Source organism: Echeneis naucrates, chromosome 19 (assembly GCF_900963305.1).
Source record: "Echeneis naucrates chromosome 19, fEcheNa1.1, whole genome shotgun sequence".
NCBI lineage: Eukaryota > Metazoa > Chordata > Actinopteri > Carangiformes > Echeneidae > Echeneis > Echeneis naucrates.
The window spans coordinates 1937126-1957135 of record NC_042529.1 but is presented as its reverse complement, the minus strand read 5'-3'; the positions used below and the strand labels follow the sequence as shown (position 1 = coordinate 1957135).

Genomic DNA, 20010 nt, shown 5'->3' with positions numbered 1-20010 from the left:
CCTTTCGTCGATGCTGCACTGTCATTATCACACCCCTCCTACACACTGTAACATGCATTGTACAGTGTGTGCACATCTATGACAGCGAGAGGAAACAAATGAAAATAGATGCAAAAGAACAAAACAGACGCAGCCTGACAACAGTTCAGAGTATTTTTAGAGGCAATAACTCTGAACGACTGTCCCCGTGTGCACCCGAGCACAAGAGTTCACAGCATCAAGTCCGACACGGGTCTCTGGCACAAGCTCACAAAATTGAAAAGTGAGACAGTACGAGTGTGAAAAGTAAGAAGTGCATGAACGAAGACCGTCAAGCTGAGTTAGAAACAGAGAAATGACATCATAGGCTCCTCCCATCATCCTGAGTGACTCTGTTGCAGACCTCTAATCCGTCCACCTGCAGCGAAGGCCTCAGCACAGTGTTGGTGCCAGCTTCCACCGACACACAGAAGGATGCTGTGTGTTGTGAGGTGGGGGACGTTTGGGGTGGGGGGGGTGGGGGGGGGTGACTCTCCCCACTCTGTCTGACTCATAACAAGTTGGTGGAAAACTAGGTGGGCAAATCAGACAACTGCAGAGTGGAAGTTATGACTTGATCTGCTGTGTCTTTTTCTTTTTTAAAGAAATTGTGAGCTTCCTTGAAATGATGTCCTTCACAATATTTTATTATTTATGAAATAATGGGAGAAAATGTGACACCAGCTGCTGCACATCTTTGAAGATAATGAGTGAAAAAGAATCAGCTGTTTTTAGCCGAAGAGATCGCACACACACAAATGGGAAGACTCAATTAAGTTAGTGCGTGGTTGTGCCGGGGAACATATTTTTAATTTGACACTGTGGTTTATTTGCTGTGTAGGCAGAGTGCATAAGTGTTTTTCTTTTCTTTTTTTAATTTCACCTTATTTTGTGCCAGTGCTTCAGCCCAAGTTTGTATCTATTCCTGGTGCTGCAGCAGAAATCCCCTGAAAGTATTTTTTTTTTTTTTTTAATCCACGATGCTGAAGGCTTTCGGAGAGGGGTCCTTCAGGAGATTCTGTGTTATCATCATTTATTTTTACTGTAACTCATTTTGACGGTGGCATTTCTAAGACTTATCCATGGTCTGATGTTTATCGCTCTCTTCCTGTTGTATGTTTAAAATAGAATTTAGCATACTGACAAGAGGAAATAAAGAGACGGTGGACACATAAATCTAAATGTCGTTAAATATTCGAAGGGGTCAGCCAGCCTCTCTGGCCTTTCGGTGGCGTGACGGTTTGGTCCTGACACACGGGAGACCCCCAGCAGAGGGACAAATCTCACAAGGTTCGCGTTGAGAGTCGGAGACACTCACAGCTGCAGCTTCTCGGCGAAGATGTCTAAACGTTTTGAGGTGCATCATCACGTTAGTGCAGGTTAAGCTGCACAAGCCACCAAAGCAACGAGACGCTGCTCAGGTTGGCAGCAATAAGTGATTTTCTGGCAGATTTGAATGTGACACCTTTCTCATCCTGTAGAAGAGCACCTTATGTAAACCGCCGTTTGGGCAAGTATGACTCAATTTCAGATCAGTATTCAGGAGTTTATAAAAATTGGTTAGACATTTGAGATAAGATGTCCATTATCAGATATGAGGTTAGTTGAGTAACCTTTTTATATTCAAGCATTAATGTGAAGCAGCCCACACTTTCTTTGCTTCTATCCACACCATCTCCAAAGTGTGAAAGAGAGATTCAGTTTGCTGAGAGATCACTCTTTATATGGCTCATCTCTCATCTAGATCACTTTCAGGCTAAAGACTTGTGCCCGTTGCCATGGTTAAAAGGCTGATGCCTGAAAGCCAACCGTCCATGTTTACAGAGCTGGAAATAGATTTCCTCTGCCAGTGCAGCCCTTCAGAGGGAGCCATAATACACTTTACATGAGAGTGTGCGTGTTTCATGCACTTCAATTATGCAGTGTGACTTGTAAGTCTAAAAATACGAGCCTGTTAGCTTTTAAACTCGCCCGCCTGTTTAAAGGGGAGATGAGGATCACCGTGGATCTGGGCCTGCAGGCCACCTCCAAGGATCAAACACAGATTACGCTGCTTGCATAATCAGTTGTAATAGAATAATAGTTTAGTAATGTTGTGTAAAAGGTAATGATTATGGTAATTACATAATTGCCCCCCCCCCGCAGGGTGAATCTGGCGCTGGCCTACACAGAGTTAACGGAGGAGCTGGGGCGCCTCCAGGCTCTGAGCTCCAAGCAGACGGAGATCCTGAGGAAAGCCACGCAGGAGCAGGCCAGTCCAGGTTAGTGCTGACTGCACAACGCTGCGCGTCAATAACACAACTGTGTGAATGAAGAACTTAACACAATCACACGCACACATTCACACAACCATTTTTCTTTTTCATCGCACTCAAAGGTGATGAATTAAAAGTGAAAACACCCAAAGCATTATTACTGATGCATAATGCCTTTTTTTTTTCACCTCTTTACATACAGTTAGATGTTTGTTTTCGTTTTAATGATCACAAACACTCTGAACTGAAAGCAGGAAATGCTCAATATTTCTTTTTTTGTTTGATTCACCATCTGTGTCTTCACTCACTTTCCTTTTAATTCTTCCTATTTATTATTTCTTTGGCCTTGGATGTAATCGTTGGTCTACAATTGGACAGCTAACAAATGTAGGATACAATGCAATTTATTTGAATGAATTTCCTCCTCTCTTTTTTCTTTTCTTAAATAAAGAATTATGTCTGTATCTGTAACACTGCAACAAATGAACGAGTAAAGTCACTTATAGAGATGAAAATAAACTGACCTTGCCAAGGTAGGAACATAATAAAGATAAATAATAATATGACAGAAATGGCCTCTCAAGAGCAGCAAACTCATTCTTCATGAGATCATTCACATGTTTTTATTATTTCAGTGGACGTACATTTACACAATTGCAGCTCTTTTTGCAGATTTTGCCATCTAAGGTAATGAATTTTTGGAATAATAAACAAACCTATCTGCTTAAAACATAGCCCACGTTTGCTTCTCAGTAAAATTACTATAAATGTTACGTAATGTGTACAGAAGTACAGCGAAGCCCTTGTTGGAATCATTTGGATAATTTGAGGATGTTGAAGTGTGCGAGTGTGTAGAGTAGAAGAGTACACAATCGATGAATCATGAGTCGCTGTATGAATGTGCGTGAATGGGGCCTTCATAATGAAACACTGGATGATTAATAAAACAGAAATCTCAATTTTTACGTTAACAGCTCGTATTATTGTGTAAAAAGAGGCTGAAAATGTAAAAACCGCTGTGTAACCCAGTGACTGCAGGCCGACACACACACACACACACAGACACACACAGCTCTCACGGTTGTGATTTGCTCTCACAGTGAAAAGGCAGCAGACACGTTGTCGAGTACAACTAAGAAGTGCCAAACTGAACAGTAGCAACACCTTTTGCCTTCCTGCACACAAAGCCAACGTCTCACAACTGTGCATCTCTTCTCTGCCACAAATCAGAAGGGCGCACACATTCATCCCTCCAAATGCTGGATTCAGTGAAGAGCCGAGCTGCGTGTTTCTCCACAGAGGACGGCAGAAAAAACGCACTCTACTGCTCTCCAAAGTCCCGCTGTGTTTTATTAATTTGGAAAGATGGGACTTCTATCTGAGTTGGTCGCACGGCCGTGGAGGTGATGTGTTTAACAACTGAGCGAATAAAAATTTTTTGTCAATGGCTGAAGTAATCAGGCAAGTGGGAATTTTTGCGTGGAGCTCCTAACAGCTCTGCGGGGTGTCGTGTGTAAGCATCAAACTGAACAGTCCCATTTTGAGGCTCAGAGAGCACAAGAGCACAAACACCCCCTCCCTTTTAACACCTCTACCAACTGGGCAGAAACGATATTTCCTCTTTGATATGGGAAGTGCAGCTGAAGTGGTGACTATAGAGGTGACTGACTCATCACCATATCTTGTGATTACAGGAAACTCTTCAATTGTACTTGTGCGTATCAGTCTTCACGAAAATACAGAGGAACATGATGTGTATCTCTATTTGTTGAAAGGTTGGAAGGTTGTTATTTGGCTGCAAACACAGAGACAACAACCGATGCAGCAGAATGTCATACTTGAGCCGAGTGTAATCGAAGAGATGAGCCGGTGACATTTTCCTCCATTTGTACCTGAAATGTCGCCGGTCAGATGAACAGCAGCGGGAAAAACGGGCATGAATTTTTGATCAGACATTGGTTCAAACATCAGATAAATAATTCATCACATTTCACATCATGAAGGGAAATAAGTACTGATATTTATTTCATACAGCCACTTCCTGTCAGCCAAATGTTTTTTCAAATAGAATTTGACATGTTTGTCTCTTTTGTGTTTTCTCAGTCCAGCTCCACTCTCCCATCCACCACCAGCGCCACTCTCCGGTCTCTCAGCGCCACTCCCCCATCTCGCAGCGCCATTCCCCGGGCCCGCCTCCGCCACAACACTCCCCAATCCAGCAGCGACGCTCCCCGGTGCTGCAGCGCCTCTCACCGGACATGCACCGCCGCTCACCCCTGCTGGACGTCAACAACGGGCCGGCCTCGTACTCCTGCCGGCCCCCCAGCCAACACCTGAGGGCCAGCTTCCAGGGCCGGCGGAGTTACTCCGAGGTGGCCGACCCCTCAGCGTACCAGTGCCCGCCCCGCTTCTCCCTGGACCCCGTCTCCACCCTGCCCAAACCCAGGCCTTATGTTGAGGGCTACCCCAAACAGCAGCCCCAACACGTTGGCTCCCCGCACGGCGGACTGCAGCACAGGGGCTCCCCGTCTCCCCATCAAGGCGGGGCAGGAGGAGACGGGGGCCTCGGGGAGGGCTCCATGCGCCACTCCAGAGAGATGCCATTCCCGCTATCTGAGGTGGCCCATCTTCACTTTGAGCCCCCTCCTCCCTCCACGCCGGCCCCGCAGCCCCCACAGTCCTCCGAGGATGAGGAGGAGTGGACCTGCCCTCATCCCATCAGCCCGCCACGGACACTGGGAGTGCTTTCTGCCGCCGTGCCCAGCGGCGTCATGAGAGGCCCGGCGTCCTGCTCCGCCTTCCCCATCCCTCAGAGGTCTAACACGCTCAGCTGCCACCCGCAGCCGGGCTACATGTCGGCAGACCACGCTCAGTCCTGGCCTTCCATCAACGTGAGTTCAAGTGTTAACAGTGAATTCAGTCATTATGAAAACAGCCACATGTTGAGGCACTTTGACACCATGAAGCTGCAGCGGTGAGGTGAGCGGTGAAGCTGCCCTGCATCTGTTTTTCCCAGCAGCCGCCGCAGAGGTGCTGAGATGGCACACGGAAAATAACCTCTGGGTTTAACCCCAACACTCTTTCCACTAAGTGCAGCTGTTTCACACATCATGTCACAATCAGCTCATCTGTCTTCCTGATTCCAAGTTCCTTTAAAAGAACATCAACATTATGAGAAATGCACCAATTAGCTTTTTTTTGTGACAATGAGATGAGAAGTTTGATCTCGACCTCATGACTGTGCATTCAGTACGTAGCTGGGGTCAAGACGCATTTAACCCGTTTTAGCATAAAAGGGAAACAGCTAATCTGGCTCATGTCCAAAGTCAACATGTAGATTCACAAAACCTCTCAAGCAAAATAACACTGCATCTTATTTGTTTAACGTTTTCATGAGCAGAAATATAAAAAAGGCCATTAGTGTTATTTTGAGGTTGCCAGGTTTGGTCCTGCACAGGCTCTCCAAACACTGTGTGAGAGAATAAGCAATGATTTTCAAAAAGGCCAGAAACCTGCTTATGGGAAAGTACACTGCGCCTTGCAGCTTCAGTAGTCATCGACATCATCGAGAACAAATACAGAGCCGCTGATTGATGTCGGACGGGTCATCAAAGCTTTGACAGGCGAGATCACTGCTCCTTTCCTGTTTCCTACCGATTCTGCTGCTCTGTTTTCACTATGATGATGAAAGATCCCGAGCCTTTCAGGGGAACTCCACCGAATTCACACATCAAAGTCTGTTTACAGCTTCTGTGGAGTACTGTAAGTGGAAAAAAGACAAATCACTGCTGTAGACGTCATTGCAGGTACGCAGGTATGCAAGCACAGTATTATGCGTGGTAAGCAACCTTTTGGATCAGGTTTCAGATCAGAACATCTCTGACCTTAAAACTCCAAACAAACACTGATTCATGCATCAAATATGAACCTGGGAGAGCACACAGCCGATTTCTGGTACTGACAAAATTATGTCTGGACTTTGGAAGCAGGATGAAAAGAAGAGAATGCCTTCTCTTGTTAATATCTACTGTAATTATCTTTATCATTATTATTTTTATTATTATTTTACTCAGTAACATGAATGGACATGAAGGACATTCACCCGCGTTGCTTACACTGATGGATCCCTTCAGTTTGAGATCAGACCCTGATAGACTGCTTTATTTTCATGACTATTTTAAACTTGGCCATAAACTTTCTGAGGAGATAATGAAAAATACAGATTAAAAGGTGAATCTGGACTTTGTTTGATAGTGTGTCGTCCTGATGTCTGATCATGTGTGTGTGTGTTGCTCTGCAGCTCTGGATGGAGACCGAGGAGAGCGACATGCGGAGCTGCCCTCTCTGCCATCTGATATTCCCCGTTGGTTACCCTGACGATGCCCTCATCAAGCACATCGACTCCCACCTGGAGAACAGCAAGATCTGATTGCCATGGCAACCAGCCTGCACGCACACACACACGCACACACACACACACCCACCCCTCTTATAGATTATGTAAGAGACCGACAGACAGGCGATAAAAACCAGTCAGCTACACGTGAATTCCTGCAGGTAGGGATGCAAAACTGCGCGGGGGCCTGTTTTACTAGGAGAGGCACTCAAACACGGTCCGTCTTGGATTTATGAGTCCACGTCCACGAGTCTTTCACCAACTGCCCCCCCGCCCTGCCCCGAGCAGCTCTGCCTTGTATAATCACCGGCTCTGGTTGCTGCCGTCTTGTTACGAGTCTTGTTGTGTGATTTCAGACAGTTTCAGGTGTTGTGTTGTTTTTCTGCTTCAGTGCCGTAGACACACACACACACACACACAGTTACAAACATTTTAGGAAAGCAAAGCTAATGCTGAGTGGAGGAGTTAATGATCAGGGAGATGTGAGGTGTCTTTCTTTCTTGTTTCCACAGACGATTCTTAGCTTTAAATACTGTAAACCTGCTTGGACATTTTCTACTTCACACAAACACTGGAGAATATTTTGCAACAGTTTCTGTGTAGTAAGTGCCAAGGACAGCGATCTGGCAGATCGCTGGATTACTGACGTCTCGTGAGGGAAGATTTTTTTTAACGCTTTGAGAGGGTCGACCTCCAAGTGATCAGGGTTTGATGCCACTTCACTTTCACTTCTCTAAAAACGAAGCTGTTTTGTTTCTGTGGTAGTTGAGGAAGTATAAAACATTCCAGTCTCACATTTTAATCAAACCAAGCTGGAAAACACGAATGTGAAAGAGGCGTGCAGTTCAGCCCAAGGGCAGGTTTAGGTTTTCGATGATGCCCTGCAGGGCGGGGCACGGATGCTGAGGTGTCGTCTCTATGAGTGGAGGGAAATTTTAGTGAGATTATTCCTTTTTGCTTGCAGCCTGTTAAAAAAAACAACAAAAAAAAAAAAAAACACCTAAAAGTATCATAGCACTTTAAGTTAGCGTAGCCTAAACAGCGTATCTGTTTTCAGTCCCCATATATATTTTCCACATATTTAATATTTCTATTGTCTCTCTCTAAGGCAAAAAAATATGAAGATATATTTTTGCAGATGACGCACCACATGCCTCATGCTGGTGACACACAGTATTTCTCCCATGTGCTCGCACACTGTTGTACATAGAGGACTGGAAGGTCAGAATCCCGATGCATGGGACGCTTTTCTGTACAAAGACTCAAAACGATCAGCTGGGATTCTCCTCGGTCTTCCTCGAGATCTGACCTTCAAAACCAGTTTGATGTCACGACGACTGCCCAGACCACCCAACAAAAACACGGCGGGCTGCACGGGATCAGGACATGCTGCGAGAGGTGAGGGTGAAGAGCTGCAGGCTTTTTAAACGTGCTGTATTTCTATCTCGGCGATCTAATACCAGAAAACATACGCCTCCGATCAACAACGTTATCTCTGCAGGGTTTAAAGCAAAAGACAATAATCTTCTTTTTGATACGTGGGTTTCATTTTTAAAGATCATATGTGGATTCTTGTCTCGAGATCTGCTTGTGGAATTTCTTTTCTTTTTTTTTTTTTTGAAAAAAGGAAAAACAAACAAAAAACAACAACACAACTGAAAAAAAAGGAAAAAAAACAAAGTAATACTGATGTCAACTTATCTGAGTTACATGTACAGTTTCTAATGTTGGGGACGTCCCCACGCAGCCACCCATGCATTTTAATCCAGTTTGATATGAGATGTGAGGCAGTAGATTCGAAGAGTTTGGTGAAGGTGTGTCTCAGTGTCAGCAAATTTTAACCCCGCTGTGGTACTTTTTGAAAACACTGAAACCCTACGATCTCCAGAGGCTTCGCTTTGGGTGATAACTTTCCTATGAAAGTTAAAAAAATAAATAAATAAATAATAAAAACTTAAAAAGCCGAAAATTTTTCCAATGTGGGTCCAATTAGGTTCAAGGATAATTCTGGTTTATTTGTACTTAATTTTATTTGATTTTACAGCTTTTATTGGGTAAGTTAATTGCAGAGATTCATAATATATATATATATATAAAAAAGAAAAAGGAAGTGAAACACACCAGGGATTTACTTTTGTTGGTGAGCTAACTGCTAACTGATAGCCGATAAGGTTGCCATCCTTACAGTCTCCCTGTCATCTCTGTTTATTAAAAATATGTATTATCTGTGTGCAAATGAATTTTCCATGTTAAAGGAAAAAAAAACATTTTTAGGGTTTTTAGATTATTAGTTTAGAGACAATACGTTTTTTGAGTTGAGGCTGCTGTTCCTTTTAGTTTTCCCTGCTAACACACAAAAAGTTTATTTTGAAGCTTTTTATACTATTAGCATAGTTTATCTAAGTATTTACACTTTTATTGTAAATGTCTGCAGACCGCTGCTCTCTCGGGGGTAAGCCGTTAAATAGAAGTGAGAGGTGTAAAACAATTAACATGACCTTTTCTCCTTTCTTCAAATGGTTGAGGTCATTAGTTCAAATTTATGGGTCAAAGTTCAAAAGAAATGAGCACAGATTTACTGACTGAACTGAATCTGCTGGTGTGATGAGACCTCAGGGTTCTAAAAGTCATTTTAGATAGACTGAAATCAGTTTGCTGCTGTGATGACCTGAAATAATAGCTCAGCTACTATAAAATATTTAAAGCTTCAGGGTGAACAAGCCGAGGCTTAGCAGATCGGGTGACTGTGAATGATCGATCAAACTGAAACTCAGTCACATCTATTTCACCCCGCAGCAGCTGGACCTTCATCTCGAGCTGCGTGTTTTTTTGTTCGCGTTAGTGACCGAGCTCAGAGAGCACTCATCTCCTCCACTAACCAGTTTCCTGGGGAAAACCCTGAAACCTTCACAGGATTTCACAAGAAAAATGGTGAGCTTCAGAGAAGTCTCAAAAATAAACGCAGAAGATTTTTTCCTTTATATTTCCTGTCATTAATCGCCTTCATAGCTCCTGCTGGAGATTTCAATCTGGCTCCTTTACGATCTCTCTGATCATCCGACTGCTTGTGTTTCTCGTCGCTACGATTAGCGATAACAGCATGGTTTCAGTGGAATAAACTGGAATTATCCTTCAGACCCACACGCTGAGGTGTACAAAAAGGCAAGACAAAAACGGCAGCAGAGGAAGGGAGATTAAACGATAGAGGGCTTTAGTGACTCCCACTTATTCTATAATGCATCTATGTTCCTATATCACTCTGTGTAAAAATATTTAAAGCTGTGTACAGACAGATATTTTGCAAGTGTGTGAGATGAATGCAACATGTACTCTTTTACTCAGCAACTTCAAATTGGAGTGTCTGTAAATCGATATATATATATATATATATCCATCCAAGACACCACCACACTAAATATGAATTATAATATGCGACTTATAAACAAGTGCTACCGTTCACCCTGGTGGTTTGTCCCTTAGTCCACTGATCTGGACGTGTTTGAAAAAGAAAAATGACAAATGAATGTTTGAAGGTTTGAGTAGTTGTAGGAAAAGGAAGCACAATGATAAGAACGTGCAGAGCCTTCACTGATGATGATGCAACTTTGCATCATGCACTCCTCGATCAGCGTCAGGTAAACTACATGTCATTTATTTGAACTTGAAGTCCAACAGCAGTTCAGTTGCTCTCTTTGCCCCCGACGCCCACCCTCAAGGAAATGTGCAGCAGTTATAAAAGTAAAAAATTTGCACCAACCCTCTGTTGACACATGGCCTGGAGCAAGAACCAAAAAAAACAAAAAAAAAACCCCCAAAATATTATTTCCTGTATTTTGCAAAACTTCAGACTTGCTCAGTGGGTTTCTCATTCATGCCATCGTGTCAACACGTGCGTTGTGGTTAAACAGTGGTGGGATTTTCACCAACCAAAATGTGTAGGCCAGCAGCAGCAGAGTGCCCCCCCCCCCCACAACATCAGCTCACAATGTGATGAGAGAACACACACATCCACAACCTTTGTGCTGAGGTCCATCACATAGCCTTTAGGGTTGTTTTTTTTTTTTTTTTTCCAGTAAGCCTCAATCTGACACTATCACGTCTGCCTCTCTACTGTTTTTTGTATTTGTTTCTTTAGTGTGTGCGTTTGTGTGGACTCCTTGGTTTTACTCAGGAGACAAAGCGGCGAGAATCCCAGTCGTTCTCCTCACTGTCTTTGTGAGCTTGTTCTCCTGGGCGACATCAAGACCTCAGCACAACACTAATGTCTCTGCACTGTGTGTGTGTGTGTGTGTGTGGGGGGGGGGCAACACTGCTGGCATTTAACTACTTCATGAGCGTGATTAAAAATAAATAAATAAACAGACGCATAAAGAGTCACTTTTACTTCCTCTTTCTGTGTAAATATTCGAATAAATAAACAGGAACTTGCACTGAAACGTGGCGTGAACTGACTTCTTTACCTACAATTGATGTCATTTGTTCGTGGTTACATTTCACACCCTGCACTGACACTCATTTTAGAGCCTGTGCTGCACACAACACTTCAAATTGTTGTTGGTACAGTTTGTGAGACATCAGAATAAACTGCAATAAAGATGAGACATGCTCAGCCATCTCTGAAGCCTCATCTGAAAATTACACACGTTCAATAACAAATTTGAAAGTCGAGTCGTTTCTCATTCATTAGGTTCAGTGTGCGCACACAGCCCCCCTCACAGATCAAGGCGTGTGTGTGAAGGAACCAGCGCTGAAGAGCACTACTCATGCTGTTTGTTGCTGCATTGCTGTTTTCACACCAAGTGTCTCAGCCACTTGGTGTGAAAACACACGACACCCAGTATGCACCACACAGTCATCGTCCAGTCACTTCCTCCACATCTGCCTGGAGCCTGAACGAGGCCCCAACATCTGTCCCAACAGCCAGTCAGGAACGACTGCTACATCATCATACAAATGTAACAAATAATGACACACTTATTTCGACTTTAACGATGATGGGCACGGTCTAATTAAGTGTTTTATTTTATTAATAACAGCAGCTGCTTTCGAGGACGAAATGAATGAATTTAACAAATGAAGTCTTGTTGATTCTTTTACTCAGATGTGTTTTCACAAGCTAAGAAACATAATTTTGATTAGTCTTCCATAACAGAACATTGCTTTATGAAATATGAATTTTTATTAACCGTGAGAAATGATTGTTTTAGTTAAAAGAGATTAAGTCAAATTAGTAAAAATGTTGCTGTTGAAATATAAAAAAATTATAGAGTTTGAAGAAGTTAAGAAGCCCTAAAAAATACTAATAATAACAACCCATAAAACGTGAGAAGTCAGGGTCATTTAGTTTACCTCACATCATGGCCGCTTACCAAGTTAGTTTCCTCAAGCTTTACTTTTGTGCCGCTAACCTCAATATGTAGTCTACCTCAGGAAAAAGAAAAACGCACCCACCCATCCGGGCCACAAAACCACAAACCTGGTACAGGCAGCAGAAACCTGCAGGGAGAAGTGACAGAGAAAAACCACACGGACTCAGTCAATAAGTGATGAAAAGCTGCACTTTCTGCTCACCGATCAGAACAACAACTTTTACACGACACGCACAACACAAAACACAGCTTTCTGGCACTATAAACACACACCAGCATGCAACAGGCACACACACACAAACACACAATTCTTAGAAGACAGGTTTTTTTTATCATCTGTGTATTTCCGATAATCCTCACCACATCACCTGTCTGTTGTTTTACTGTTTTTCTAAGTCCCTCGCACTTCATTCACATTTCTCATGTTCTGTGGACAAAAGTTCAAATTTATGGATAAATATAAACATCTTTAAAAACTCATTTTGACAGCATACTGTCTGAAAATTAAATACTGTCTAATCTGCTGAAAATTATCCAAAAGTACTGGAACAAAAAAAAAAAAAAAGTCTCTAAATATTCTGTCAATTGATTTTGTTGAAATTCACCAAATTAGGTAAAACTCTGCTAATGTGGTTTGAGGTTTGATTTTTTTTTTGGTACGTGCTACAAAAAAAAAAATGTACCAAATATCAGATGTATTTTCTGTCCATGTTGTGGTCCAACAGTATTTACGCAACAGTGTCACTCACTATGTAGTACGCTGCCTTTTAAAATGTGACTACGACATCTTTTCAGAAAAAGAGTGTTGCTGATGGGACCAAGTTGGTGAAAGTGAAGATGAAGGACTTGTTGGTTGTTCAGCCTGTCAGAAGTTCACCTGATCAGCTCTGAGGAATGAAACTGTGGTTTGTGTAAATTTGGGCTGAGAGCGATAATAACAACACTGAAAAACCCAGAGCTTCATCTCACAGAAAGTAGAAAGACATATTACACTCATACGAGTTTCAAATGAAGACTCACTGTCATGTAGAAGTTAAAAATACTGAGAACCATTGAAGAAGTTCCGCTGAAAAAGCAGCATGTGGCTGCTACCAAAAGTCTAAATAGGGATTGAATTTTGTTTGAAAGTTGCAACTCCCCCGTCATCAGGTGAAGACAAACCTCTCCCACTCTTGCTCAGTTTCCATGTGGGAGGTGTCCCATGAGCCCACTAGATGGCCACATAAACCACATCAACCACAAAACGTCAGGCTGCTTCATGCCACAGCGGCAGATTCAGGTCCGGTCTCGTTCACATTTATGATATTAAAACATTTAACAGGAAAAAGAAGTCAGAATGAGCTCTGCTGATTCGCTGTCCATTGGATTGATAATTAGGTGTGACGCATGTGGCTGCATCTCATTAGTTCCTAACCCTGATGTGGAGAAACGACAAACAAATGATCAATAACAGATAATAATAATAAATCTGCAATTAGATAGTTACATACATTTACAAAATAACTGTTGTCTTCCAAAATGTGTCCTTTCCTGTGCTGGCTGTCATGCAGATATAATGTAAAACCAACAAAAGTTTAGTTTTTCTGAATTAAATAGTGTGTGTGATTCTGAACCGATCGAAAGGCCAAGCGATAAGAGTACTACCACAGTACTGACTGCTGCATGACATTTCCCTGTCAGTCTCTGCATTTGTTTAGAGATACAGCTGATCCAAAACAGATTCCCCACCTGCTGGTCTAATAGGAATCAGTGCCAGGGTCCCATATCACTGACTGCATGTTCGACATGCAGGCTGGCAGGAGGCCCGAACCAGAGATCGAACCCTGAGCGAGTAAACACACAAAGACAAAAAAACAAAGCGCATGTACAGTACAATGACACACATTCACACACAGCAAAGCAGACACATCTGCACTAACACACGCTTATACGCTCTGACACTCCAGCGCACACAATCTGCACGGGTAGAGGTGCAGCGAGTGTCTGCGGGAGGCGGTGAACTGTGTTTGAACCGCTGACCTCTGTAACTCACCCATATTGATGGCAGGCAACAAACTCGCTCACTACACAGCGCTTCAGCAAGCATAGCATGGCCCCGGGGGAGTGTAGGCGTCAGAGTGTGTGTGTGTGTGTGTGTGTGTGTGTGTGTGTGTGTTTGGAGGAGGGGGGGGGCTGGATGGATGGATGGATAAATGACAAATGAGTGAAAAATATTGCTGGTCAAGTTTATTTTGTTGAGGTGTTAAGGTGGAATAACAAAGAGACAGACAGGGGAGGGAAGAGTGAGCACTTCGGACTAACTGGACCACACTTATGCAGACAACACAATTTCTGTCTATCTATCTATCTTTGGCCATGTAGTGTTTATTACAACTCTGACGAGCATGTGTGTTTGTTTGTGTCCCAGTTGTGGCATGTGACTGGATAGAGTACCCCCCCACCTTCACCACCACTCACGTCATGTGACCTCGCCTGTGTGACACCGATTAGTTCCCTCCCCAGCGTCAGGGGTGACACAGAGGTGACCCACCAGCCTTCATGAATCATTCACCTCCATGTATAATTGTCTAATTTTGCAGTAGTGTTGCACCGTAAAGCCAAAGACTTTACTCTCATATGAAACATTTAGCTCCATGCAGGCGTCTCTGAGGAGTTCACACGTTGGTGGTGGCGTGTTCTTATCTGTGACACGTCCTCCATTATGCATGTTAGAAGGTAGTGGCGGTCAGCATTAGGGCTGAGCTGCTCGAGGAGGTACGGCTTTTTACCCACAGCTCTGCCTCCTGCGTTAATATTTGATCAACGACAGGCAGCCACGGACGTCTCACCGGGGTCTTCGGCAGTACACCCCTCTCAGATGCCCGTCCCAGTGACATGGAAGAGATGACCTTTGTAGCGTTCCTGCCGAGATCACTGTGGATATTTTCAGAGCTCAACAAAAATCATGGACATTAATTTTTCTTGTTTTGAAGAAAGCTGGGGGTGGGTCACTTTAATGAAGGCACCAGAAAAAGGAAGAAGAGTTTTTTAAAGTCAGATGACACATATATATATATATCAGAGTTTTTAGATGAGGCTGAGCAGGCCAGTCGAGTTCTTCCACAGCAAACTTAAAAAAATAAATAAATAAAAAAATAAAACACGTCCCACTGACACAGAGACAACTCGTCCAGACGGCCGAGGGAGCTGAAGCAAAACAAATGGATCCTGTGGAGCCCCCAACCAGATTAATTTGGGTATTTAGTGTATTAAAAGCTCCAGACTGAGATTCACAGGGTTGTGAAGGCCTGAAATATTACAGTGTGTAGGCTACTTCATCCTGCTCCAAGTCTCCTGGCAGCTTAACGTGCCAAGCTTCCAAATATAGTGGAGCTTCAGTGTTTTAATACTACCGTGTGCTTTTCAAATGTCTTCCTTTTCCATTTTTGTGGCCTTTAATGATTGTTTATTATAGAAACTGGGGGTGAAAACTGCTCCAAACAATCTTTGAGGCAAACAAACGGAGGCAGGTGCTTGAGAAGCTGCCAAATCAACCATATGGCCCTTAAGGTGGGGACGGAAGCTCTCATTTCCTTCCCACAGTGAAACGTTCAGCTCAGCAGACTCCGTCCGAGCTGTGGATTCTGGGAACAGATGTGACAAAAGGTGTCGTAGCCCGGAGCAGCCCGCTCGACCTCGGACGTGGACGTCTTCCTGGAAAAGTGTTGATCCCGTCTTAACGCTTGTGGCTTTATTGTCACTAACAATATGGAGCTGAGCATCACTGCGGCGAGGAGCAAGGCTGCACCGGTCTCTGCTCCCTGACAACGCAGAGACTGATAGGTGGCCATATTGCTCGACTCGGGGAGTTTTCATCATTAGTCTGCGCCGCGTGGCAAACGGGTGGTGTGGCGCCCTTTTTTTTCCCCCTCCTTCTTCTTCCTTACAGGCGGCAGTATCACAGCTCTGATCTGTCACCCTTCGCTTGCCTTAATGTGTGAAAGCAAGACGTGTTGCGCCTATTAGCACTTCTTGCCAAGGCTGGCATGCTGATCCTTCATCCCCGGGGAGCCCGGCAATATGGTGCCGCGTGGTGACCGCCCGCCAGCCCTGGATCCCGCTGTCACAACACATCACACATCCCTCCACACTGTGGCAGGGGCGCCAAACAACCAGAGCCAGAGGTCTTCTGGGGGGAATAGGACCGAAAACTTTCAGTGAGCGGGGGCCGATTGAGTCAGTTTTATTTTCAATTAACGATAACAAAGCTGTCACGTTTGGGTCGGCAGAGAGAGTGACTCGGATCAGGTCAAACTCTGCGCCCACACTGCTCATCCTACAAGAGTTCATCCACCCAACTGTGAAGCTGAAGTGAAAACTTTTTAGTCGAGTAAAGATGGCAGAAGAGATTTATACTCCAAATATATTCCGATTATATTCCAAATTAAACTTATTAATAATTGACTGCAGCCTGTGTGGCCACTTTCAGATCGGTCTGCTGCCCAGAAGACGAAGCTCTGTTCAAAGGGTGTATTGTGTCTTTCACAGTTCATCGTCGTCTTTTAAACACAACAACGGTAAAAGTTTTTGTCTAGAAATAATTTCCATCGTCCGCTCCTGGCAAGAAACCACGTCTGATGGCAGCGAAAACGTGAGATTGATCAAGAACAACAACAACAAAAAACAATTATGCCAATCTGTAGTTTGTAAATCAGCAGAATTCAGTAATTCTGTGAGAGAAGGCGAGAGAAAAGAAGAGTCAAAAGATTTGAGCACACTCCAGTGGGAGCATGTCATGTATACAGTAACAGCTGATTTTCACACCTCCTGGTGCTCAAAGAGAAGATTCTGTCACTTCTTCTGTAGGTTCAGCGCTTGAGACATCCAGTCTATCTCCTTCATTCTGGGGCTTCACAGCGGTGACGTACAGAGGGACAGGAAACAGGCAGGCAGAGGTTATGACCTGGTGAAGTCTCCGATTCGTGTCCGTGCATTAAACTATTCTGTCTTCCTAAAACCAGAACACAAACCGGACCGGGCTCTGACTGAATCAATCTGTAGCACCGAATATTGAAATGGTACAGTTAACGGCAGCACACTTTAATCAGATTCAGTCGTGCAGTCAAATTTGAATATTATTAAGGTTGCATGTTCCCAAACAAACATCATTTCACATCATGGTTTGTTTTGTTAAGAAAGAAAGAAGTTGTTGAATGTGTTAATTGTGTCTTTTTTTAGTAAACCGTGCTGTTTTACTATAAATGGTGACTGTCTCTATGAGGACTCTGACCAGTCTGCTGAATATACTCCCTCTGTATAGCAGTATGAGTCATGCAGCTACTGTCATGTGTGTAGTTTCCCTCATCCTGTCAGCGGAGCCAGCATGCTGTTATAATAAATCATACATAAAGTGACAATTCAGATTAACTAACCATCAGACTCCATTGGCATCCAACCAGAGACATCACCTTACAACCAAACCAAAACTGAAAGTAAAGTGACTCATACCCAAAATACTCCACAGAGGTGGACACCCACAGTGCAGGCTGGCTTGTAGGATGATGGAAAAACAGTTCAATTGCTGCGAGCAAATACACAAATTGGAAAGATTAAGTGACTACACAGGATATTAATGGCATGTGCATGCAATAGTTTCCGTTTTGTGTGCACAATAAGCTCCGAGGTCAGAAAGAGCCAATGATTCTGCTGCCCTGATCTGGATCTGGTGGTGATGATGATGATGGGTGGTCTTTGCCCGGCAGTTCATCAGTGTTGTGAGTCACAGAGGCTTCCACTGACTAAGTTGGGGTTTTGCAGACCACGAACAAACAGCTCAACCACAAATGTGAGTGAGATCTGCCCACAGAGTCTCAGTTCAGATAATTTAGAGCCTCTAGCTGCTGGTAAGTCCTAAAATTCATCTTAACGGATCTCTATTCCATCCTGCTACTTTATAAATTCATGTAAAGGTTTAGCAATCTCACTGTAAGAACACTCACTGTTAAACATGATTTCCATCATTCATCATTTACTAAATTCAGCTATGACTCCTTCAGACATAAAGTCATGGCGTGGGAGTTCCTGAACCTTTAATCGTGCAAAACTTAAAGCTGAATGATGTTCATGGTGCCACATGTAGACCAGCACAGATGCTATCTTTGAAAACTGTTATCATGGTAGAATCTGAGGTCTTTTATTTCAGTATCTCACACAGCACTACATCGCCCGAGCCACAAAGCCACACGTTTACCGTGTACACGCTGCTCTGCACACAGCTGTGTAATGAAAAGGTCATCTTAATGGAGGGCATTCGCCACACAGCACGACTCCCTGTCACAACTGTACTTACATGCACGCCATCTATACCCGTCATGTACATGCTGTAATAATCAAAGCAGGTTAAGAGCCTCTCTCAGCCATGAGTGTGATGCCTGTGAGGTGCCTGTTGTGCACAGCTAATCACCACTGATCCACTGTGCCACCGCGGCAGAGCCCGCTGGGCAAATTTTGGCGCCGTGATGCGTTGTAGCCCGAGCACCAGTGACGGACGGGTTCTGACCTGAAATTAAATAAAAACTCTCCATGCCAGTGGTGACGCCCGGACAGTAAAGGATATTTAATCTCTGTGCTGGAAGCAGTGGGGGGAGGGCTATAGGAGGAAACAGGATGAGGAAGCAGGGGTTCGTCTGCTGAACTGTCACAGCTCCACGCCTGGCTGGCCTTGCTCACATAAACACTGACAAGACAAAGAGGTGACACATCCCAGCCTTCAGGCGCCCAGGTTCATGCACAGGGAGGCTTTTACCAACATGAGCACACGGCTCGAAGAGGAAACCTCTGCACACACAATGTTTTTAATACTGAATTCTGCTTCCCTCCTCATGACGGCTGATCAAAGTCCAGAGTGCGTTCCAGCATAACATGCATGTTTAAAAGCTTCAAGAGAGGACACTCTCACACATGGACCCGCTAAGATCACACATGAAGCACAGACAGACACGTTATGGTCCGCAAACGGTTCGTCTGACAGATGAAGGGTGGCAGAAAACGATGCCAAAACAGATTGAACTTTGGGACGTTTCTGCTTTGGACAGCTTCAACAAGCACAGGGCACTCCGCGGTCACCGGAGGGCGAGGTGCCGGTCAATGCTGGATGTGGGAGTGAGAGGGGAGGGGATGTGAGGATGGGGGAGATGGGGGGGGCCAAGGCGTTGTGGTGTCACCATAATGTCAGCCGGTGTCAAGTGCAATCTTCGTTAGCTGTAATTTTCTGAGCAATTAGAGAGCTTATATTGAGAACGCTCGGCAGCTGACAAACACCCAGACTGGCTGAAGGAATCCCTCACAGCCACACTGGACGGATACACACACACACAGCCAAACACTGAACAACAGCCAACAATCAACACTTTCCTGCTCTCCTGTGTTTGCTCTGCGTAGTTGCCTTCTGTGCCTTTTTCTCCATTGACATCAACTCACACCAGTGTATGTAAAAACACAACACAACATACAGGCACAGCTACACATTAATATCAGTGTAATTTTGTACTATTGTACATTTAGCTAGGTTACACACACACACACACAACTTCTAAGTAAATTTAAACCAGCCAATCCCAAAATACAGGCTGTTATCAAGTGAAAAGTTTTACGGGCCAAAAAAATTGTAAATAAAAAGGAAGTGTGTCATTTATGATGCTGCTGGTGTGTGACGGGGACGTGATCCGGAAAAGCCACCTCGATATGACACCGTTAAAAAGGGGCATGTGGTCCCAGTCCTCTCACACACAAACTGGGTGATGACTGACTGACCCCCCATCATCATGTCACCCCCTTCCCAACACACACACACACACACACTACAGTGTATCGTATGTGACAGATGCACACGAACACTGAAGCATGAGCAGAGATGATAAATTCAGAAACACACTTGAAGGACAAATACACACACAAAACATACACTTGTGTCTTTGTGAGGGCACTGATGGAT

At 44.0% G+C, this 20010-nt stretch overlaps 1 protein-coding gene across 1 annotated transcript in view; it reads left to right on the top strand.

Annotated features, from left to right (window-relative positions):
- The window catches only part of tbkbp1 (TBK1 binding protein 1), a 32375-nt gene extending 24700 nt beyond the window's left edge, over positions 1–7675 (top strand). Inside the window, exons 8-10 of the mRNA XM_029527983.1 lie at positions 2164–2279; positions 4377–5164; positions 6574–7675. Coding sequence (XP_029383843.1) covers positions 2164–2279; positions 4377–5164; positions 6574–6702 — 1033 coding nt within the window. The 3' untranslated portion in view covers positions 6703–7675. The remainder of the gene's footprint in view (positions 1–2163; positions 2280–4376; positions 5165–6573) is intronic.
- Positions 7676–20010: the final 12335 nt, after the last annotated feature.